Raw genomic sequence first — 22,844 nt, 5'->3', positions numbered from 1 at the left:
CTTGCTATTTCAGTCGTCCTCTAATATACAGACATTTTTATTATTTATATGTTACACATATAAATATATATATATATATATGTATATATGTATATATGTATATATATGTATGTATCTATTTATAGGTATATATATAGTCGAATTAGATTTATTATGGAATTGTCAATAGATCGATTCAAATGTTTTAACGAATCGAATTTAAATAAAAATATTTGTCTAATATTTATAAGAAAGAAAATTTAATAAAATTTCCAAGATTCTCCGATATAGATCCTATCGTGAGGATGGCAAAGACATTCCTTTGAGATCTTTCTCTTTCTCTCTTTCTCTCCCTCGTCCTCCCCTCCCTATCTCCCTTGATTTCTTGCAAGCTCGTACAACGGAATATTTCCAGGAGTATTTATAGAAAACGTGCCTACATTATTCGTCGCGTTACATGGTCGACGAGGCAAGGACGATCCGATCCGATCCAAAGGGATCGACTTCCATCGTTGTACTTTGGACCATCCAGACATTTTATTTTCGTTTTAATCTTTACTACGGAAATAGGATTTTTCGAAGAGTTAATGCTCGAGATCGACTTATTCGATTATTGTCATGTCCAATTTCTCATTTGCTTTAAAATTTCTCGTTTGATCTAATTCTTGAAGAAGAATTTCTTTTCTCTTCTTCTTTTTCCTTTTTCTTTTCTTTTTCGTTCCGAACGTTGACTTTTCCTCTTTCTTTTTCCTTTTTTTTTTTTTTTATTTTGTTTTCCAGCACCCCAAGATCAAATTTGTAATGTTTCTAAAGGCCTCATCGAGGAACGATTTATTTTCTTTGGAAAAGTGATTTCTCTGAGATATTCCAGATTAGTCGAAGAATTCGATATCTAGTTCTAAGATACATATACATACATATATGTATGTATATATATATATATATACATATATATATATGTGTGTGTAGGTATCTGTTCAGAAAGAACCGAAGCGTGGGCGAATACGAGAAAGGCGGCCGTGGCAAAGACGAGACATTAAACGTGAACGTGAAATCTCTGTGGCGCATGCTAAAGGGGAAAATCTCGTAGGATGTTGCCGACCCACATTCGCTAATCTCGAAAACGCATAGCCAGCAAGATCTTCCTGAAATTGACGTTGTTGCATGATATCATTCAAGCAAAAAATAAAGAGAGAGAGAGAGAAAGAGAAAAAGAGAAATAGAAAGTAAAAGTCCGATCCTTGTAGATCCTGATTTATTTTTTTTTCTTTTTCATTGATTAGATTTCTCTTCTCTAAATTCTTTGATCATTTTCAAAGACATATAAATTTTATATGTATACGTATACATATATATATATATATATGTTATATATGTATGTGTAAAAAATAAGAACCCATTGATCCGACAAGAAGGAAAGATCATTGAAACTCGATCGTATATTTAAAATTTATTTAAAAATTGAGATAACCTCGACGATGACATATTTAAAAATATCATTAAAGTGCACAGAATTAGAAGCGCGTCATGATTTTCACGAACACGAGACGTGCTCCAACGTATGAATTTCGATGTTAAACCGTGCCAAATGTGAATGTTCTTTAAATAGTCTTTTGAAAACATATCTACGAGCAAATATCTAGTAAGCGAAGGAATTCATTGACGAAAAATTCATTCATTAAAATGATCGTAATAAAAGAGAAGATCTTTTGTCTTCTTCATTATGAGAATATATATCGAAAGAAATATTTTCTCATATTTTTGGACCATTATGATTACCTCGAAATTTAAGGATCGAATCGATCGACCTTTTTTCTACGAAGAAAAAAAGAAGAAGACGAAGGAAAAAAAAATATATATATATATATACCTACAACGAGAACTGATTACGCAACTCGAAGAGTCGAACCAAACGAACATTCGAAATTCTTTTAAACGAATTTATGTACATATGTTCCAAGGAAAAAAACAAAGTATCGCGTGTAGAAATGAAGAAAAATTGCGTGCTCGGCGTTTCTTTTCTTTTTATTTTTTTTTTCTCTCCTCTTCTTTTTTCTTTTTCCTTTTTTTATTTATCATCTTAATAACGAAAAGTGCAACGAAGAAAACAAAAAAGCTGTCAACGTTTAAATTAATGCGGGATCGACAGAAATCGAAGAACGAATTAGATTGCGAGAAACAAAGGAAAAAAAAAAAAAAAAAAAGAAAGAAGAGAAGAAAAGAAAACTTCGATTGATTCGAATTTCATTTGAACGATTTGAAGGGGGTCGAGGAGGTGGGCAGGAGGGAAATGATCCGAAAGATCATTTTTTCTTTTGGGATTAGAGAAGTAATGAATTTTTTAGACGGACGAGCAAGGGTGGTTGGGGAACGAGGATTAGAAACAAAGATAATGAAATGGATAAATAAATACTTACCGCCCCCATTCTGTTGGCATAAATAAGGGAACCTCCATATATTGCCAAGACCGACGCTGTAACCAATGATGCTCAGGAAAAACTGCATCTTCCCGCTCCATGCCGCTCTGTTATCTTCCGTTCTTGGTTCCGCGTTGACAGCCGATGCATTTTGATTTCCGGAAACCACAATGGTCACGTTATGAGGAGGTTGACGATCATCGTTTAGAGGAGCCAGCTCGTGACCGTTCCTCGTGCTTTCAGATTTCACGACCATTGTTCTAATCTTCTCTTTAGTTTTCTTGTTTTTTCTTTTTCTTTTATATTCTTCTTCTTATATATATATATATATATATATGTGTGTGTGTGTGTATGTATATATATGTATATATATATATATTTTTCTCTTTCTTTCTCTTTCTCTGTCTGTTTTTTATTTTATTCTTTCGTGATGGTAAAGAACATTGATCGGATTTTCGATAAAACTTGAAGCATCGGACGTTTCAAATAAGTATATATTATATACATATATAGTATATATATATATATATATATTTATATATTTACGAAGACCGGAACTCGCGTTAAGAATAACAACAATGCGTAAATAACAAATAACAATTTGTGATCAACAAACTTTCGTTTTTTTGCAATCCGTCTTTAGAATCCTCTTTAAATTGATTAATTAGAGATATATCAAATTCTCACTCTCTTTCTCTCTCTCTCTCTCTTTCTCTATATATATATAAATATATATATATATATCCGTATCGATATTAATCTCTATTATTTAATTTCTATCGTATAAATGTGTTAGGGTTGAGCGATCGAAATGATTTTTCAAGCGATCGAATAGGAAGCATCGTATATCTCTATTTAGCAGATAAAAGAAAGAAGATTAGTAATATGATCCGTTAGATTCGAAGTTAGAATCAAAGACTTTCTATCGTTGGACTCGTTGAAAGCTCATATAAGTGTCGTCATCGCGATACGGAGGATAAATAGTGTCGAGGAAGAGGAAGCTGTGGTGGTCGTAGTTGTGAAGGTGGAATAGGAGGAAAAGGGGAGGTAGAGAACAAAAAGGAGGAAGAGGAGGAGGAGGAGGAGTAGGAAGAAAAAGAAGGAGGAGGAAAAGGATGAGGAGGATGGACGATGACACTCTCAAAGAACTTTGTCACGTTTTTTTCCTTTCGGTATTTGTTCGTATCACACCTCTTGATATTTATTACAACACTTTTGTCATCGGACACTTTCGTGATAAGGAATAGCAGAGGTTGTTTGATTCTTCTTCTAAAGGAAAGTGACGCGATCGATTAATCGCGCGAGACCGCGTGTCGAGATACAAAAGCGAACGACGCGACGCCCCCTTGAGAAAGAAACTACCTCTCTCTCTCTTTTTTTTTTTTTTTTTATCTTTTTCTCTTTCTATTTCTTTTTCTTTCTTCCTTTCTTTCTTTTCTTTCTCTCTTAAGATCTTCAAGATATATCAATGTTTCTCTCTTCCTCTCTCTCTCTCTTTCTCTTTCTCTCTTACACTTTTGCTCTCCTTTTTTCTCCTTCTCCCTTTATAAATCTTTCTTTATATATACATATATATATATAAGGATATATATATATATATATATATATATATATATATGTATGTATGTATGTATATCTCACAAACAGCGTCAACTCAGGTCCTCTCTTTCATAATTCATTCATTAATTACATATATACATATATCTATATTTACTTCTTATATTTATTATAGAATATATTAAAATTTATTATAAACTTTCGTCGATTACTTAAACTTGATACTTTTTAAATTACGATGGGTACAATCGTCGATTTGTATACGTGCCGTATATCGGACAAACGTAGAACCCATGTATACTGTTTTACAAGACTCAACCCTTTAGCGATATTTAGGATGAAATCAACCCCCTGTTTAAAAAAGAGAGAGAGTTATATATCTATCTCTCTCTCTCTCTCTCTCTCTCTCTCTCTCTCTCCTTCTCTTTCTCTCTCTCCTTCCTTTTCTCCCTCTCTCCCTCTCTCTTTCTCTCTCTCTCTCTCTCTCTCTCTCTCTTTCTTTTTCTTTCTCACGTTTTCTCCGAAACGAAAATCACAGATCGCAAATGGTAATCACTAACGAATAGGTGTACCTTGACGTGTTAGAGAATGTGTGTGCTCCACGAACGACGATATTGGACTGAGCCTTGAGGGGACGACGTATGTAGTCGCTTTTGTGCTTCGACGACGTTGATGCTCGTGCGCGAAACACGCTCTGCGAGGGAGCCGGTCGGCAAAACAGCGATGCCTTCCTTCTTCAAGCCTACGACGAGAATCTCTCTCTTTCTTTCATTCATACGTACGCAAGGCACATATTCAAACACACACACGCATACACTTTCGATTATACCAGCCCTCCGATTGGTCCAACTAATTATATACGTAAGCCTTTACCTATTCTTTCTATCCCCCCACTTTCTATTCTCTTTCTGTCTCTCTCCCTCTCTCTTTCTTGTCAGATTTATTCGCACTGGAGGAAGAAGGATGCCTAACTTTCTTTCTATCTATTCATATTTCTATCTATCTATCTATCTATCTATCTTCTTTCTTTTTTTCCTTTTTGTATTTTTCTCTTCTCTTCTCTTCTCTTCCTTACTTTAATTTCTTATTAAATGATTTTCTCAAACGTCCCTTGTAAATTTTATCAGTGATACCGTGGTATACACGCTTTTGCGCGTGTGCTTCCATCTTCCTCGTACCGACTGGTCGTGGTATCGATCGTGAAACATTCTACCTCTCCCTTACTCTTACTTCTATGCTGTAATGCTATGCGCTTTTTTAATAATGATATCCTACGTCTCATTGTATTGTTGACAATGTTAATCGTAATATTTTGATGATCTATCTTATCGTGAGATTTCTGAGATAGATGATAAAAATCTTCTTTTTTTTTCTTTTCTTTTTTTTTTTTTTTTGATTTTATTCTTATCTTTTTTTTAAGAGAGAAAGAGAGAGAGGGGGAGAAATCGATCTTCCCTTTTAGCAAAAAGAAAGTAATAAAAGAAAAAAGATTTTTATTATTTCAAGGAAGGGTATCGAACGATACCAACCCGAGAATGCATAATGCAATATTACGAATGCACCAAATGTACATTTACGTAGGTAGCACGACTATCGTATTCGCTTCGAAATTTATTAGAAATTTATTTCATAATCTTATCTTTTCTTTCCTTTTTCTTCTTCTTTTCTTATTTTTTTCTCCTGGTTTTTTTTTTTTCTTTTTTTTTGGTCAAGAAAAACACATCGTTTGAACTTGTCGAAAAAATATCGAGCGCCGTAAATATGCATAATGCAATATTTCAAACGTATGGAAAAGAAAGAAAAAAGAAAAATGCGTCCCTACTTTAACTTGGTTATAAATTCGTTTGAAATTTTTTTTTAATAAATTTCAAAGAAATTTAAAATCAATTTCGTATTTATAAATAATGAAAAATGTTTACTGAATATAAATTGATTGAGCAGTGGAATAGATGCATAATGCAATAGATTTAAAAAGAACGCATCTACGTAACATGTCTGTCGATGATTCTCTTTTATTCATCAATCGTTTACATGAATGTTACGTCGTCCACGCGAGAGGATTTCTTGTCTTCGCCAGCGCGGAAATACATCGCGTGTTCCTGAGATTCAGAATTCTACTATACGACGTAGATAGCTTCTGATAATAGATCGTGGACCAAATTGATTCGTTCTCGTCTATTATATGGGTCAGGAAAACGCGATGGCGCCCAATTCTTACGGAATAATATTTCCAATCGGTAACTATAATGTTATCGTTTTGAAAAGAAAAGAAAAGATAAAAGGAAGCGAGAAAGATCTGAAAAATAATTTGAAAATCGAAGAAATTATAATTTCCGAGTAAAGGAAAAGAAAAAAAAAAAAAAAAGAAATCAGAATAAATTACAATCTATAATAGTTATTAAAAAGTCAATTGATAGTTTCGTCATCGATAGAGAAAAAGAATCAGGAACGTAGGAAACAAAAAAAAAAAAAAAAAGAAGAAAAGAGTAAAGAGAAAGATTTCGTAATTTGAAGAAATAATTTTGAAGTCGAAGAAATCAATAGTTCGATAATTTGGAGAATAAAAAATCAATAATGAATTAGACAAAATTCTAATAAAAACATAGCTAGAATTTTTTTCCTCCTTGAGATTCATTCGAACGAAAAAGAAAAGAAAAGAAAAAAAAAAAAAAGAGAAAAAAGTATACATCTGAGCTCCACTTCTCACCCTAATTTCAACCCTAATCTCTTTTCAATCGACCCTTCGTGTAATCGTCAACACAATCGTGTCTCTCTTTATCTTTCGATAGCAACGAGATGCATGCAGATGTATCATCTGACGTGCATATAGTAATGGTCCACGGCAGCTTCGACCGATTACGTAAACGCTCGCGTAACCTTTCGACCTCGTCCTTCGTTCTTTTTCCCCTTCTTTCTCTGCTACCCGATCGTCTACATAGCACCACCCACTCGAAGAGGTCTCTAACTTCGTTTATATGCTTGTAGATACCATATTCATCTACTTTTATATTTTTTTTTTTCTACGCGAAGATCATATTCGTCCGAATTTTCTTCTCTCTCTCTCCCTCTCTTTTTTCTTTTTTTTTTTTTTTTTCTTATATACGGGATACGAAATATGCTAATTTATTTCGGACATTCGTACATACGTAAGTCTATTTCTTCATCTCACATAAGAATTTACACATGTACATGTGTGAGCATGTGTTTAATCAAATTGATAATTTATATTATGAAGATAAATATTATGAGATTCAATAAATAAAAGTATCTCGATCAATATAAATTATTCAACTTTTTTATTGTCACAAAAATTATGTTAATTTGAATCTTTCTTTTTTTTTTTTTTTTTTTCCTTTTTTTTTCTCGAAATACTAAAAATTTTAATTCGTTCATTCATTCATTAATTTCATCTCTCTCTCCTTCTCTCTCTTTCTCTCATCATTATTCATAATATATTCCATAAGATCGATAATTTATGCTTATACATATAAATATTATGAAATAATTGATCAATGAATATAAAAATATTTATTTCAATTAGTACCGGATCAAGTGGATATTGATTAATGTTTCAATATAATTCGATGAAATAAAATTGATACCTTTTTATATTCCATTTTCTTTTAATGCTACGAAGTTATATCGTTAAAGAAAATAAACATGGATTAGATTTTTCTTATATAAGATGAAATAAGGTAGATTATATAAATCAGGATTTTTCAATTCGTATAATTTCGAGCTGACCGGATAGCATTCGATCGAAGATTTGACGAAGGTAGGGTGTAAGAAAAAGTTAAGCGATGAAGTGAGTGAGAAAGACACGACGATTAGACAACTGCATATGTATTAACGTCATAAGGCCTTGTCTAATCGAGCCGTCTAATAGTACAAGCACGATGCTTTTATTAAACTGGGGGGAACTGTTCGATGCTAAAGATTAATTCGAGTTGGTTATCTATAGATTTCTTTTTTTTTTTTGTTTCATTCCTAAAATATATTTTATTATTATTTTTTTTCCTTTCTTTGTTTCCCCCTCCGCCCACCCTTTTTTCTTTCTTCGATCAATAAATCCTCCTCGTCTCACAAGCGATTATTCGATATAAATTTTTTTTCTTCTACAAGACTTTCCTTCTCCAAATATTTTTGTCATCGAATTATTTCATTTATTATTTGCTTTTCGTACGTTCTCACGAGCAATAAGAAAATGAGAAAATCATTAAAGTTGTCATTAAATTAACTTTGTTATTAATGAATTGATATAATCGACGTATGTATAACGTTAAGAAGGAATAACAAGAATCTTGTATCAAGTGGAAATTATTTAGCGAGACGTAGATCATTTAATAATACAAGTGGCTTGAAGGTTCGTTGACGTAATCGTATACGTAGTAGGTACAGACTGCGGAAGCCCTTCCCTACTACTATCTACGTCACATCCTCATTCGCGAACTTAGCAATAACGAGGCATTGTTTACTGGACAATCAATGTTGTTGCGTTCTCTTGATTCAAGATAATCTCTATTAAGGACGTTGTTTTTATCAAGTCAAAAGAATTAGGAATCAGCTGATTGCTCCAAATAACTTCAAATTTCAGTTAATTATTATCATTATTTTCTCTTCTTTTCTTTTTTTTTCTAATTTAGGTATTAAAAAAAAAAAAAAAAAAAAGAAAAAAAAAAGAAGAGGAAGAAAGAAAGATCATAGAATCATAGTCAAGATCATCGATCGAACGTAAGATCTGGATATTTCTCGATTTTACGATCATTTTTTTTTTTGAATTTCTTAAAAAATGAAAATCTCTTAATTTCATATGTGAAACGCTTATACGTAAGTTAATATTTTCAAATATCCGGTCGTTAACGCGTTCAATTCACACTTATGTTACAGTAAGAGTTAAATCGCGCCACGCAGTTTCCATCGGACCCTATTGCTCCTCGGTGCCTTAAACGCATGATCGAGAATATCGAGCGCAAAGCAGATCAGGGTCGTGACCTCGATCGTCACGAACGACATCGCTAAACACCCACTTCAAATTCTTTGTTAAGAAAATTTATTTGATGCCTAAATCAAAAATACATATTTTAATTCCATTTTGTCTATATATATATATACAAAAAATAATATATATATATATGTATACACATCCATGTGCGTTCCGTGTCTTCTTTAATACACCTGACAGTATGTTTCTCCTGCGAAAAAAAAGCACAGCTGTAAATATAGTGATCATTCTCTTAGGCACACTTTTGACAAGACAAAAATTAATACTTGTCAATGATTAAATAATATAACGTAGACCATTGGAACGTTACACTCGACAAAATATTTATAAATTTTTATTTATAAATTTTCTTCTTTAATATAAACTTATATTTATCCAACGAGTTAGAAATTTCTATGCATTGATATGAAGTTACGTGCTGCAACGCGATGTTAATAATTAAATTATATAATTCATTGATTTGAACACGTAAATTCTATGACAAAGTAGATCGATAAGATATATATATATATATTGTTATCGAATTAGAAATTAAAATTGGTAGATGAAAAGATTAAAAATCAAATAATGAAGAGGATAATACTGAAGGATATTATTTGGGCGTTGTCCCGTTATTCCCTTTGTTATCGAATAAGAATTAGAAAATCTTACCAGGTGTCGATTTTCTAATAAAATCTAAATAATCGGAGATTTTCGTGTTAACACCGGGACTATTATCGGCACAGGTTGAACCATAACTGATTACTCCAAGATCGAAAACCCGATTGGTCCTTGGATTTTGCCATAAAATTGGACCGCCACTGTCGAACTATACGATCAAAATATATAAGGATTATTTTATTTTATTTTCATTTTCTTTCTTTTTTCTTATTTAATAAACGATGAAGATCGATCAAATTCATACCTGACAAGCATCCTTTCCCTTATCAAACGTACAAAGTTGATTATTCCTAACATCGGGAAATTTCTTATTACATTGTTTCGTTGATATGACATGCAAATCGACTTTCATCAGAACGTCAGACTTGGGACCACCAAAACTCGTTGTACCCCAACCTACAAAGATTATTTTATAAAATTTGACATATATCAAATGAATATATGTATCGTATAAAGAGAAAATACCAACCTAAAGCTGTAACAACCTGATTGGTAAAATTTCTTTGCATGTAATAAAAGGGAAGACATGCAGGTCCAACTTTCATGGAATATTCAAATTTCGATTGTGATTTGATAACCGCTATATCATTTCTTTTTGTCTGATATTTCGGATGTATGATTATTTTCTCAACCATATGAAGTCGAGTTACATCTGTTTCGTTACCTAATTATTAAATAAAATAAAAGATATGACGAAATTTCAATAGAAATATCTTTTCAATAGAAATTATTTTCTTATTGGAATATTTTCATTATTGTTTTTTTGACGGACCTGTCCTTACGTTATGTTCTCCAACAATGATTCCTAAATTAGATGAATCGTATTGTTTAACGCAATGAGCTGCCGTTAATACATAGTTCGGACTTATTATAGTTGCACCGCAAAACAAAAGATATGTTTCAAAACTTACAATACCAGCCATCATAGGATATTCATTTACTCCTGTTTCAACACCACCTACGATTCTAGACTGTAAAGGAGCAACATATAAAATAATAACATTGATAGAACATTATTAAACTTATTATAGATCATTGGATAGATCATATTCGAATTTTTTTTTATTCTTCCTTTACCTACCGGATTCTTCCAACCGCATCTACATTGATCTTCGACTGCTCTGAGATCACATCGAAATTTACCACCATAAGTATTATATTCCGAATGAAATGTTATAGTCATTTTCGATGATATCGATTCCACTACGAAAGAATTCAATCCACAAAATTTGTACTCGATACCATCGCCGACATCGACTTTTATATAATCCATCGAACAATTGGCAGTCTATCGACGACAAAATTTATTTATTAAGATTTGTTCGATTATGACATTTTTTGTTTCTTTTTTTTTCTTTTTTTTTTTTTTTTTTTTTCTTTTAAGAAAATTCAATAAATCGTCGTTTCTTTCATATTCAACTTGTTAATTAATAAAATAATATCTTACCGGTGGAATATCGAAAATTGAGCAATTCAATTTAACTCGTGTATTACTCGAAGCTATCCATCGACAAGTATGTTCGCCTATATAATAATCTGGATAATCAGGATTATATACGTAATAATTAATGTTTGGTTCTAAATCTTGATAAAAATTACAATCGGAATCAACGGTGTCTTCCGATTCCACGATTCCAAACAGAATACATAGCAATGGAATAAAATTGCCTGTAAGTAAAGCGTTTGCTTAAAAAAGAGAAAAAAGGAAAAACGAAAGAAGAAAGAAAAGAAAGAAAGAATAAAAATAATGAAATAAATGAAGGAAGAAAAAGCGAAAGGCGCATGAATGAGGAAATAAAAAATTATGCGAAAATTTATATTTCGAAGGTACTACCTAGCTTCATGGCGGTGCGAGGAAAAAAAAAAGAGACCCCCGGCTCTTTGAATGAATCTTCACACACCGGAACGATATCTGCAATGTTCTTTCGCGTTTCGTTGTTTTTTATATTCTAACGGGAAATAATCGTTTCACTAAAAACGATAATTTCGTCAACAGTGCTATCGCTATTTCTTTCGTTATCATAGTAACAACCTGGTCTTGTGAATAAATGTGGATTTATCGTGGCAGGGACAAATGTCTTTCGCGCAGTTGTGTATATATTTACCAATTTCTTTTTTCACGCCCACACAGACACACACACACACGCGCGCGCGTACACACTAATCCGTTTTCATCGTCTGTATTATATTTTTTTTAACCAAGAACTGACACTAATACCATCTTATTATCATATTATCAATTTTTATTTACATTTATAAGGTCGATGGTCCGTATCTATTCCATGAACGTTTTTATCTTTGTTATTATTTTCTTTTATTTGAAAAAGAGAAAAGAAAGAGAGAGAGATAAAACCAAAAATCAGATCATTGCCGTAACTATTATCACAATTAATATTTGTGATTTTTTTTTTTTTTTTATTTGGAAATAACCAAAGCTTTGATAATTTTTATTTGTCAATTTTATGATAATCAAATTAATATTTACGATTAAACGGACTTTTAATTGGTACATAATAAATCGTAAATATCCTTGAATTTATAATTCTTTTTAAGTCAGCTAATATTAGTTCTTTTACAATTAGTATATAAATTTAAGTATTTTGTAATCGTTTGTATTGTATTACGTGGAGGACGATTCAAATCTAAAAAGTAGATTAACTGTAAAATTGAAAAGTTGGTATTGGCAAATGATAAGACTTCTTTCGTTTGCTTTTTTTACTTTTTTTTTATTTTTTTATTTTTTCATTTTTTTGTTTTTTTATTTTTTTATTTTTTGTTTATGTCGGAACAATTTAATTACATTTTTAACGAAGCTTGGAAAGTAAGGCCAAACGATATAATTCTAAAAAAAGGAACAAAAAAAAAGGATATTCCATTAATTATTAATGTAACGAGCATTCGTTATAAAGAAAAAGTTTTAAACAAAAAGTGTGGTTCAATCGATACATAAACAATTGATATTCATTTTTACATTTTTTCCTCTTCCTTCTTCTTTTTTTTAATTTTTTTATTTTTATTTTTGTTCTTATTTTTTTCTTCAAAGATAATACCAAGATAATGCAAGAGCAGCGAAGTTAAATATTTCCTGAATCGATTATGATTGTTGTTTTTCAAAACGAAGGCGTATCTAGAGGATTGAACTATTGCATATAAATTTGTTCCTTGTCAAAAAGGAATGCTTAAGAAGCCTACATACGTACTCATAATGTAAAACGTAAATTCTAATTTACTGATGTGATTTAAGTCAATAATTGGGCTTGCAATAAATCCAACGTCATTTTGAAATTACTTTTGTCTAAAAGAAGTCGCAACGAATGTCGGCTTTTTACTCTCATAAATACGAATTAAGGAAAAACTTTTTCTTCTTGTTAATAAGTTGAAAAGTCAAATGTTCTTTGGTTCCTTCGCATTTTAAATTTTCTACATTGTAATATATGTATACACGTATTCATATTTTTTTAAAAAGAATGTATAATTTTTTTTTCTACTAAATTATCGAAAGGAAATTCGTTATTTACAACGTATGTGTACTATATTATCAAGTTGAAAATAATTAAAAATACGTGAAATATTTTAATTTTCCTTACTTGCATTTTTTAACGTATTCATAATAACACTATTTAACTTTCCTATAATTTACTGACAAATAAATCGTTAAACAATTAAAATGTTTAACTTTATACATAAAGTTAGTTCCATTGTTTTTTTAATGTTTTTTTTTTTCTTGTATATAATCCATACATGTAATGTGTTTTCTTATTCAAAATTTAGGTCTTGCCCTCTTATTGAATTTCCCGCTGCATTGTTCTGACATATACTACGCGAGTCAATGTGTATATATATATATATATATATATATATATATATATATATATATATATATATATATATATATAGGTAAATATTTCTTTTTTATATTTATTGTACAATTTCGATATATCGACGATCTAATAAGTTGATAATATTCATAGAAATTATATTTATATTTATGTATATTTATGAATAGACAGCAAAATATTTATATGTATTTGTCTTCGTAAATTGTTTCTCAAGTGGCTCCCTCTAAGATAAAGGTATCCTTTTTTAATGGTTGTATTATGTTGAACATGAATACTGTATTTATCAACGTTGCCATGGTAGTTCCTTACAATAATAAACCTAATATCCGGATTTGTCTTAAAACAGAAGTGATGCAAGGTGTGAACAAAGTATTTTGGATAGCTTGGATTATAAAATGAATGATTTACTTTTGCAACTTATTTGGGAATCATTTAGCATTAATTTTCATTTTTATTATGTAAAACATTATTGATAATGTCTTATTTTTGTGGTACTTTATCTGATGATAAAGAGGATACCATGGAGAAGCATGGTGTTATTAAGGTAATATGTTTAATCTAAGAGAGAGGTTAGAATATAAATAGAGGTTAGAATATAAATTGAGTTTAAGAATTATAATACTCTTTAATTGATAAAAAACATAAAATAAAAGTTGTAATAGTTTATAGAAACAATGCTTATTTATTTATTTATCTATTATTATTATTATTATTATTATTATTATAGCACGGCAAGCAGAAAGTAAAAACTACCAATGAGATCGAACCGGTTCATGGATTAACATATTGTCGTAGAAAAGTTAATAAAATGCGTCATTCTAATAAAGGGAAATTTAAATTGGATGATATGTCTTTTAATGATAAGAGCGATGATAAAATAAGTTCTCCAAAAAGTAAGAGTAGACGTCATCTTCGTAAAGAGATTGAAAGACTGATGGAAGAGAATCATATGTTGATGATGAAATTAGAAGATTTCAATGCGATTTCAGGTAGTTTTAAAATGATTGATAAATTTTAACTTTTATAATCTATCCAAGATAAGATAATCTTGATGTTTCAGATGATAGGGAGGAACAAAAGGATAAAGATAAATTAATATTTAAAATACGCGATAAGTATCATAAATTAGTGCAGGAATATGAACGTGTTCAACAGGAGTGCGAAGAATTGAATGTACTTTTGAAGCAAAAAGAAACGGAATATAGACAATTGCATGTTCATCATGAAGAATCGACTCAGGTTTATCAACAATTAGAAAAAACAAAAGATAGTTTATTAAATATTAATCAAAAATTAAAATCTGATAATATACAATTGAAGGAAGATATTGTGCTTCTTAAAAAAGTAATTTATCAATTAAATGTAGAATTAGAAAGGTATCAGGATAAACTGAGATCATGTGGACAAATTATACCATTGCAATATAGTACTAGTACGATGAACGATGCAGAACTGTCTAAAGAAAATAAGAAGATGTTAGAATCTTGGGGTAATGTAGATTTACATGCTTTGGGTCCACTTTTAAACGCTTATCAAGAGAATATAATAGAAAAGAAAGAATTGATAAGCAAGTATGAACGTGAACTCAATGATTTTACTGGCAGATGTAAGGAAATTATATCGGAAAATGAATATTTACAAAAGGAATTGGAAAATTCTAAATCAAAGGTATTATAAAAATAAAAATATTCATTCATTAATGTTTATTTAAATGAAAACTCTATAGTGTAATAGGTATGTGGAAGAGATAAAAGAAATTTCAAATGATGCCACTTTGATCAAGGAACAAAATGATAAAGTTACGCAGCAAGTTGTTAATCACAAACAAAAACTTCAAGAATTACAATCCTTGTATGAAAGGAAGATAGAATCTTTGACTCAAGAAAATAAAAGTCTACATAAAGAAGTAATAACCTATAAAACAGAATTAAGTAATCTTCAAGGAAAATATAAAATAGTAAATGAAGGGTATGAAATGTTGAAAAATAATAGCGATAAAACAATGCCGGTACACGTGCATGTTGCAGCAGTAGATGAATGCAAAAGATTGTTCGAAGAATTAAAATCGCAGTACGAATCAGAGAAGAAAAAACTTTCTACGCGTATCAAACAATTGGAGGAATCTCTACCAGACAATGAGAAACAACTTGTGACGGTAACAGCGGAGCGAAATCATTTAAAAAATCTAACGAGAACGTTAGAGCGCAATCTAAAGTAATCAAAAAGAAAAGAAAAGAAAAAAAAAAAACAAATTAAATGACATATAGCATAAATAGATCTTGTTGGGATTATTTTATTTAATGGATATTTATTTTTCTTTTTATCTTTTTCAGACGTACTCAGCACAAATTAACAAACGTGCAAAATGTCGTATACTCTGTACAAATTTCACGTGACTCGTTTAAAAGACAATTGAATAAAACCACTGCATATTGCGAAAAGTTAGTATCGGAATATGAAAAGGTTATGTCGGAGAAGGAAAAATTAATGAATTTGTTACACGAAAGAGAGAAAGAAAATGCGGATATTCAATACATAGGCGACAGTATAGCTCATAGAGTAGGAAACCTTAAAAGTCAATTGAACGTAAGTATAAATTGTAATTTTAATTATCGTTATTGTAAATAATTATAAAATTTGTACGCATCGTAGGCTGTACAAAAGGACGCGAAGGATCAATTGGCAATGGTGGAAAGGCATATTAGAATACACGAAGTTGGTACAAATCAATTGAAATCGGAATATCGTCAAGAGGTACAACGTTTGAAACGTTTGCTTAAGCAAAAGGACGACGTTATAACTCAATTGCAAAAGGAAAAAGAAAAACTAACGTCTCAAGAACATATTGAATTGGTTTGACGATACTACTACATGAGTATTGACAAAATGATTTAATTAATCGATTCAATAATTGAAAAAGCATAAGCATAATGATTCTATCAGATCATATTGGTAATTTATACAGTTTAATGTCACGTTTAAATCGTACAATTACGATTTCATTTTTGCAATCGACAATAAATGAACGTGTAATTAATCGTTTACTATCTTACAATGAACGTAATTACAGTGATTGCCTAAGGAAGTATAGAGAGCATTTATAGAGTTAGTATTATAGTTCATTGAATAAAATTAAATTCTCATGTGCGCACTTTTTTCCTCTTTTCTTTTTTCTTTTTTTTTATTTTCTCTCTCTTTCTCTCTTCTTAACATTAATCTCTCGATCGAGAGATAGTAATCGTTGACAATCAATTTTAATCTTTCTCGTTATTAGAATATCATGTCTGGAATTTGTACGTCCACGTTAGAGAGAGGCAATGCCCTCAGGGTCCAACACACGTAGGAAACGTATCAGATTTTTACCGACGACATCACCTTTATTTAGTGGTGACATCAACCAACGCAAGTGGTCTCGAAGGTTACCAATTGCCATAGAGGGAGCAATGCTTGTTATTATAATTCTTTCTATGCAAAAAGAAACCGAATGGCATCCATTATAGAAATGATCTCACATCCATCTCATTTTTATTCGAGACACGTATATTCATTTGCAAACGATCTGTCTCACCTTAGAGTTATATTCCAGAGAAGATAGTATTACAGCTTGATAATTATCTTGGACTATTGACCTCGTTCCAAACTAGGAAAGAAGATTTATGTTAGCTGCTGAAGTCTGGTTCGCATTTAAAAAAAAAAAAAAAAAAAAAAAAAAAGCGAAAGAAAGAAAGGAAGAAGGAAAGGAAAGGAAAGAAAAGAAAAGAAAAAAAAAACTAACAAACAAACATATCTTAGCCTTTAATTCATAATATTTTCTTGTCAAGAGAGAGAACAAATATATACATATATTTTATTTATTCTTTCAAATTTACAAGTTTTCTCATCATTTTTATATTTTTAAGAGGTACGTCAATTAATAAGAATATTACGTCAACTAATAAGAATATTTAATTAGTTAACAGGAAATTTTTTCATTAGCGGACAAACACGGCCTATACTTAATTGATTTTGGATTTATCTCTTTTATAGGATTATTTCAAGTAATGATAGAACTAAGGCCGTGGAAAGTATGTTTCAATAGGGGATTGTAGGTTCACGAGAGAGAGAAAGAAAGAGAGAGAGAGAGAGAGAAAGAGAGATAGAATTATATAGAAGATGAGTGAGATTGAGAGAATGAAGACAAACGGTCGTCCTAAATTCTAATATTACAAACAACGATGTTTCGTGACGTCGACTTTTAGGCGTATACGAAAGGTGCATTTACCTTAATGAAAATAACGCGATGCATCTACGTACACACTCGTCGATTGTACTTACCTCATATTATAGAGCTCATATTAAAAAGAGTTCTCTCCGTTTTACGTAAAACCATATTTTCTCATATCTGTATTTTTTCTTTTTTTTTTTTTCCCCTTTTAATTTCTTCTTTTTTTTTTTTTTTTTTTTTTTTTTTTTTTGTAATAGAAACAGAGAGATAATTAATGGTGTAAACGTGTAAACGAGAAGAGTTTATAACATACGGTTAAAAGAAAACCCGTCGTAAAACTAGAGTCAGAGTAATAGAATGATTTAGAAATGACTTTGACAAGCGATCTAATATAATAAACTTGTGTGTATCGCCATTAACAACGTTACATCGCTAAATTCCAATATCATGAGTTTTTAAACCGGTTCGCCTTAGGATATCAGTATGTGAAACGATTGACAATCTTAAGAAGTAGTAGAAAAGAGAGTCTTAACGTGAGAAAATCGAAAACAAAAGAGAACGAAAAAAAAGCAGCTCGCTATCGACCCCTTTCTTAATATCATCGTCTCCTCTTTCTCTCCTTATCCATTATCCATTGTTTTATTTTATTTCTATGATATAACAAAAATGGGGCGTATCATTGAATTCCAACCTAAGAATATTATTTTTCGATGAATAAATTTTATTAAAAGAAAAATACATGTCCGATTGTAAGCATGTACGTATATATATATATATATATATATATATATATATATATATATATATAAAGAAAAAATAAATATGCGTGAGAGACGAGCATATCGAGACGGGGTCAAACTCAATATCGACCAGATTAAAATCACTTATATAATTCATTATAAATATAAGTTGGAAAGATCATTCATTATTTTTTCCTGGGTAAGATGGAACGAGGAAGTATCGGAGAATTCGTCTATATAATAAAAGAAAGCAAGAAAGATAGAAAAAAAAAAAGGAAGAAAGAACATATATATACATCTATATATATATATATATATTATACGATCCAGAGAAGGACAAAAGCATGCTAGCTTAAGTACCGGGAGAGAGAGAGAGAGAGAGATAAGGTAAGGAGTGGGGATGGCGCGCTCGTCGGTTGGGTTGACAGGTTCGGGCGTATTCGTTCAGTCTCGTACGTTTCCGCGTTAAGGCAAAATGTCGTCTGCTAGGCGCGTCGTCTGGCACCGGGTCGCATTCGTGACGCAAAGATCGCCGTGATAAGTGATAAGAGAAATAGAGTTCGGTGTGTATGAGTGCCGCGTGGTTAGTCTTCGACGGTTAAGCGTCGTTGTATCGTGTGCTTTTATCGATCTAAGATATTGTGATTAATAAGAAGAGATATATATATATATATATAAAATATATATATATGTATGTATGTGTGTGTATATATATGTATCGAAAAGAAAAACATAGGAAATATATATATATCGGTGAGTTTTCAGTGAGGGACAACAACACAACGAGGAAGACGAACAAGTGAGAAAGTTCGATGTAAGAGTAGAAAGAGGAACTTTTGCATGATAATGCAAGCGTGACATCGCCGATTTCGTTACGGTTATATATATATATATAATTTTTTTTTCTTCTCCTCCCTCCCCGCTGCTGAAAAAACGGTACAACGACGAAAACTAAGTGGATCTGTTGGAGAAAGAGAAACAAGAAGAGGAGAAAGAAATGGAAGAATAGAAGAGGAAAGTAACGAAATATATTAACGACAAAGACGAGAACTACGGTGTTCCGAACGACTCCATGCCCTTCTACGTAGATAAGACATCCTCGTCATCGTCGTCGTCGTCGTCGTCGTCGTCGTCGTCGTCGTCGTCGTTTCGCGGCACGAGGCATCGCCGACCGCGAGATGCGCGACGAATAACGGCGCATCTTCGACCACTTTACAGGAGTTCGAACGTAAGTTTAAAATTTTTACTCATACATATATATACATATATACATACATATGTATATATACATGTATATGTATATATCTATACACGTATATATACACATAGATTTGAAGTTGCGTAGATAACAATTATTAAATTGATATTCCTTTTGTGGTGGGGAGGAGTGACACCTGTCTACGTCCCTGTTCGATCGAACATGCCGGCCGATAGTATCTTGTTTCTTCCTATATCTATCTATCTCTCTCTCTCTTTTTCCCCCTCTGATCTCAATACCTAGCCCTAGTTCTTTCTCCCTCTCTCTCTATCTATCTATCTATCTATCTATCTCTCTCTCTTTCTGTTTCTTTTTCTTTCTTTCTTTCTTTCTTTCTTTCTTTCTTTCTTTCTTTCTTTCTTTCTTTCTTTCTTTCTTTCTTTCTTTCGTATGATAACATAACAAAGCTTTTTCCTACTACATATATTCTCCTTGTCGAAGAGAGGAAACTCGCGATTTTTAGTTGAAACGAGAGCTGAGGAGGCGCTGCGATCGCAAAGAACGCGACCATGTTTTGCATCGTACAGACGACGACGATGACGACGATGACGACGATGACGATGACGACGACTAGGAGTAAACGTTCCTTCGTCCTTCCTCCTCGCCTACTCACGCACGCTTCCCGGCCGTTGCCTCCTACGAGGGTGAGAAGCATCGTTCCCTCTCTCCTTCAAAGAAGATTCACTCGAGCAAAGATTCCCGCTCGAAACGTTTCTCCTTCGTTTCTCTCTCCGATATAACTCCGAAATAATTCCCCTGGAATATCTTTTCTTTCTTTTTTCTTTTTTTTTTCCAAAAATTCCTCGAAAATCCGTTATGAGAATAGACGAAATTCGATGCCAACGCCATTTTCTCGTACGTATAGATATCTATATATATATGTGTGTATATATATATATGTATATGTATTTATATATACATTATACATATTTCTTTTTTTTTTTCCTTTCTCTATATTATTTTTAATGAATTCTTATGAGCATTTTTTTTTCTTTCTTTCTTTTATACATATATTTATTACTCATAATTTATATTTATTATTTGAATATCACATGTGATATATTCTTTTTCTACGTTTTAACCTGAATTTGGAATATGGACCGTGTGTATGTACATACCTAGAGTGTAGGACGTACTCGACCCTGTTTCTTTCTTTTTTTTTTTTTTTTAACGGTCCCGGCGAGTGCACTCGTATGGAAAGTATGTCGCAAGCGCGCGCTTTTCAAAAAAATTTTTTCGACTATTTACGATAAGGCACGTGCCATATTAATTTATAATTTCAATACGTTTTATAGCTATGTTTTGAAATCTATATATATATATATATATATATATATATATATATATATATATATATACTTTTAATAATGGTTATTAAGTGTAAAAGAATTTATTTTTATAATATTCTTTTATTAATTAATATAAATTAATTACGTCAATGTAATTAATATAATTGTCTTTTAGATGACAGAATAATTGTATAAATAAGGATTTAGTTGCGTTTACAAGTTTTGCAATGATATTTTACAAGCACAAGCATCTGATGAAATCATATATACCTCGTAAAGAGGTTTATGACTATGGGTCAGTCTGCCAGAAACCATCGACTTGGCCCTGTTCTACTTATGTCTACTTCTGTCCTAATCTCCAGCTCTTACATAATGCCTGAGGATTCTAGAAGTGAAACCTCCCTCGATCTCGTGCCATTTTATTTCTCAACTTCGTGTAAATATTTATTTATTTATTTTCTTTTTTTTTTTTTTTTTTTTTTAGGTAAGAGAAAAACGAAATTTTATTAATAAATTAGGATTAATTTTATGTTGCCAAGAAAAGACGAACGACTTTTAGTTTTAATACGATTCGAGCCTAGCAACTAAACTACTACTGCTACTACTACTTAGCGTGTAGTTATTAATACGCGAACCATTTAAGATATTTAACTTGGCTAATAGTTGACACACCTTACTTATATCTTTTCTTATAACTTTAAATTTAACTATTTTAGAAATCTTTTAATATCGGTATCTTGTCTCGGTAGTAAAAATTATTAACTTTAAAAAAAAGAAAAAAGAAAAGAACAGTTGTTAGAAAGATCGATAATTGTTCGTCGTTATAAATTTTCTTTTTTTTTCTTTTTTTTTTTTTTTTTCTATTTTTCTCCCAAGCTAAAAATAAGAGACATTTAATTCGGATGAAATTATATTAAGAGACATTTGATATCGGGTGAAATTATATCCTATCAATTGTATACCGTCCATCGTTAAGACGTTGGAACGAATAGTTGGAATATTTCGGAAATACCTTGAATCTTATTGCCAAAAAAATATTGATTGGTACAGTTATTATAGCTTACGCCTTGACCTTTTTGAATTTACAAAGTAACGCAAGAAGAGTAATAAAGCTTTTGGTATGTAGGAAATCAATAAAGGCTATCATCATTAAAGGAAGATAGAGATAGATAGAATGAAAGAGTGTGTGTATGTGTTTGTGTTTGTGTGTGTATGTTTGTACTAACGATTTCATACATAGCAAAATAGGAAAAGTTTCGAAAGACGAAAGTTTCGTGACCGTGACGGTCGACATTTCGTGCACTACTCATGTACACACAAATACATAGAAACATTGCTGATTATTACCCCACGAACTTGTTTAAATGGATAATGGCTTTTATCTAGACGCGTTGCTTGTAGCAACATTAAGATTGCGAGATCGATTGTGGAACTTTAATTGACCGTTTGCAAAGAAAAAAGATTTTCCTAATTTTTCTTTTTTTTTTTTATCATTCTTACTGTTTCTTTTTTTTCTGTTTTTCTTTTCTTCTATATTATTTTGACGAATAACAAGGATAGGTAAGGGGCAAGAAGAAGATGGAGAGCCCCGAGGGCAGATTCACTGCGTTTGATTATTCAGAAAAATATTATAAATATTTGCAAGTTTGAAGGTGTTGAAATTTATGAAAGAAACCAAGGAATGTTTTATGAATGAAATTGTTCAGTGATTTTTTTTTTTAAGTATTTCTCGGATTAAATAAATTATTATTATTTCATGTAGAATATTTGTTTCAATACTTTTATATAGAAAAAGAAAAAAAAACTTGTATCGTAGATAAATACACACACATATATATATATATATATATATATATATATATATATATATATATATATTAGAAAGATATTTATTAAAGA

At 31.1% G+C, this 22,844-nt stretch overlaps 4 protein-coding genes across 13 annotated transcripts in view; 2 read left to right on the top strand and 2 right to left on the bottom strand.

The window, feature by feature from the left end:
• Positions 1–4,735, bottom strand: part of LOC124428343 (sodium-dependent neutral amino acid transporter B(0)AT3) — an 18,115-nt gene extending 13,380 nt beyond the window's left edge. The window contains exon 1 of one of the 3 annotated variants that reach the window (XR_006943144.1): positions 2,397–4,735. Coding sequence is in view for 2 of the 3 variants with exons in the window: in XM_046972282.1 (XP_046828238.1) it covers positions 2,397–2,652 (256 nt within the window). In the remaining variant the exon portion in view is untranslated. The remainder of the gene's footprint in view (positions 1–2,396) is intronic. The other 2 variants (XM_046972282.1, XM_046972281.1) reach the window with 2 other exon arrangements.
• A 4,251-nt stretch (positions 4,736–8,986) lies between these two features.
• On the bottom strand, positions 8,987–11,573 carry LOC124428310 (venom serine protease-like). The gene is made up of 8 exons (XM_046972241.1): positions 11,450–11,573; positions 11,063–11,283; positions 10,697–10,903; positions 10,388–10,586; positions 10,085–10,279; positions 9,860–10,011; positions 9,607–9,763; positions 8,987–9,145 (listed from the first exon to the last, which is right to left on the bottom strand). Exons 1-8 carry the CDS (start codon positions 11,457–11,459, stop codon positions 9,120–9,122), a joined length of 1,167 nt encoding a protein of 388 aa, XP_046828197.1. The 5' UTR covers positions 11,460–11,573; the 3' UTR covers positions 8,987–9,119.
• A 2,098-nt stretch (positions 11,574–13,671) lies between these two features.
• Positions 13,672–16,605, top strand: LOC124428429 (centrosomal protein of 89 kDa). The gene is made up of 7 exons (XM_046972450.1): positions 13,672–13,812; positions 13,967–13,998; positions 14,182–14,443; positions 14,515–15,122; positions 15,181–15,668; positions 15,788–16,040; positions 16,107–16,605. The coding sequence occupies exons 1-7, from the start codon at positions 13,713–13,715 to the stop codon at positions 16,311–16,313; spliced, it is 1,950 nt and encodes a 649-aa protein (XP_046828406.1). The 5' UTR covers positions 13,672–13,712; the 3' UTR covers positions 16,314–16,605.
• A 2,245-nt stretch (positions 16,606–18,850) lies between these two features.
• Positions 18,851–22,844, top strand: part of LOC124428424 (microtubule-actin cross-linking factor 1) — a 115,949-nt gene continuing 111,955 nt past the window's right edge. For 5 of the 8 annotated variants that reach the window (XM_046972438.1, XM_046972437.1, XM_046972432.1 and 2 more), the window contains exon 1: positions 18,851–19,626. The gene's annotated coding sequence lies outside the window, so the exon portion shown is untranslated. The remainder of the gene's footprint in view (positions 19,627–22,844) is intronic. The other 3 variants (XM_046972447.1, XM_046972448.1, XM_046972449.1) reach the window with 2 other exon arrangements.

Source organism: Vespa crabro, chromosome 12, assembly GCF_910589235.1.
Source record: "Vespa crabro chromosome 12, iyVesCrab1.2, whole genome shotgun sequence".
Lineage (NCBI taxonomy): Eukaryota > Metazoa > Arthropoda > Insecta > Hymenoptera > Vespidae > Vespa > Vespa crabro.
The sequence above is the reverse complement of the archived record's forward strand: the minus strand, read 5'-3'. Positions and strand labels throughout refer to the sequence as shown.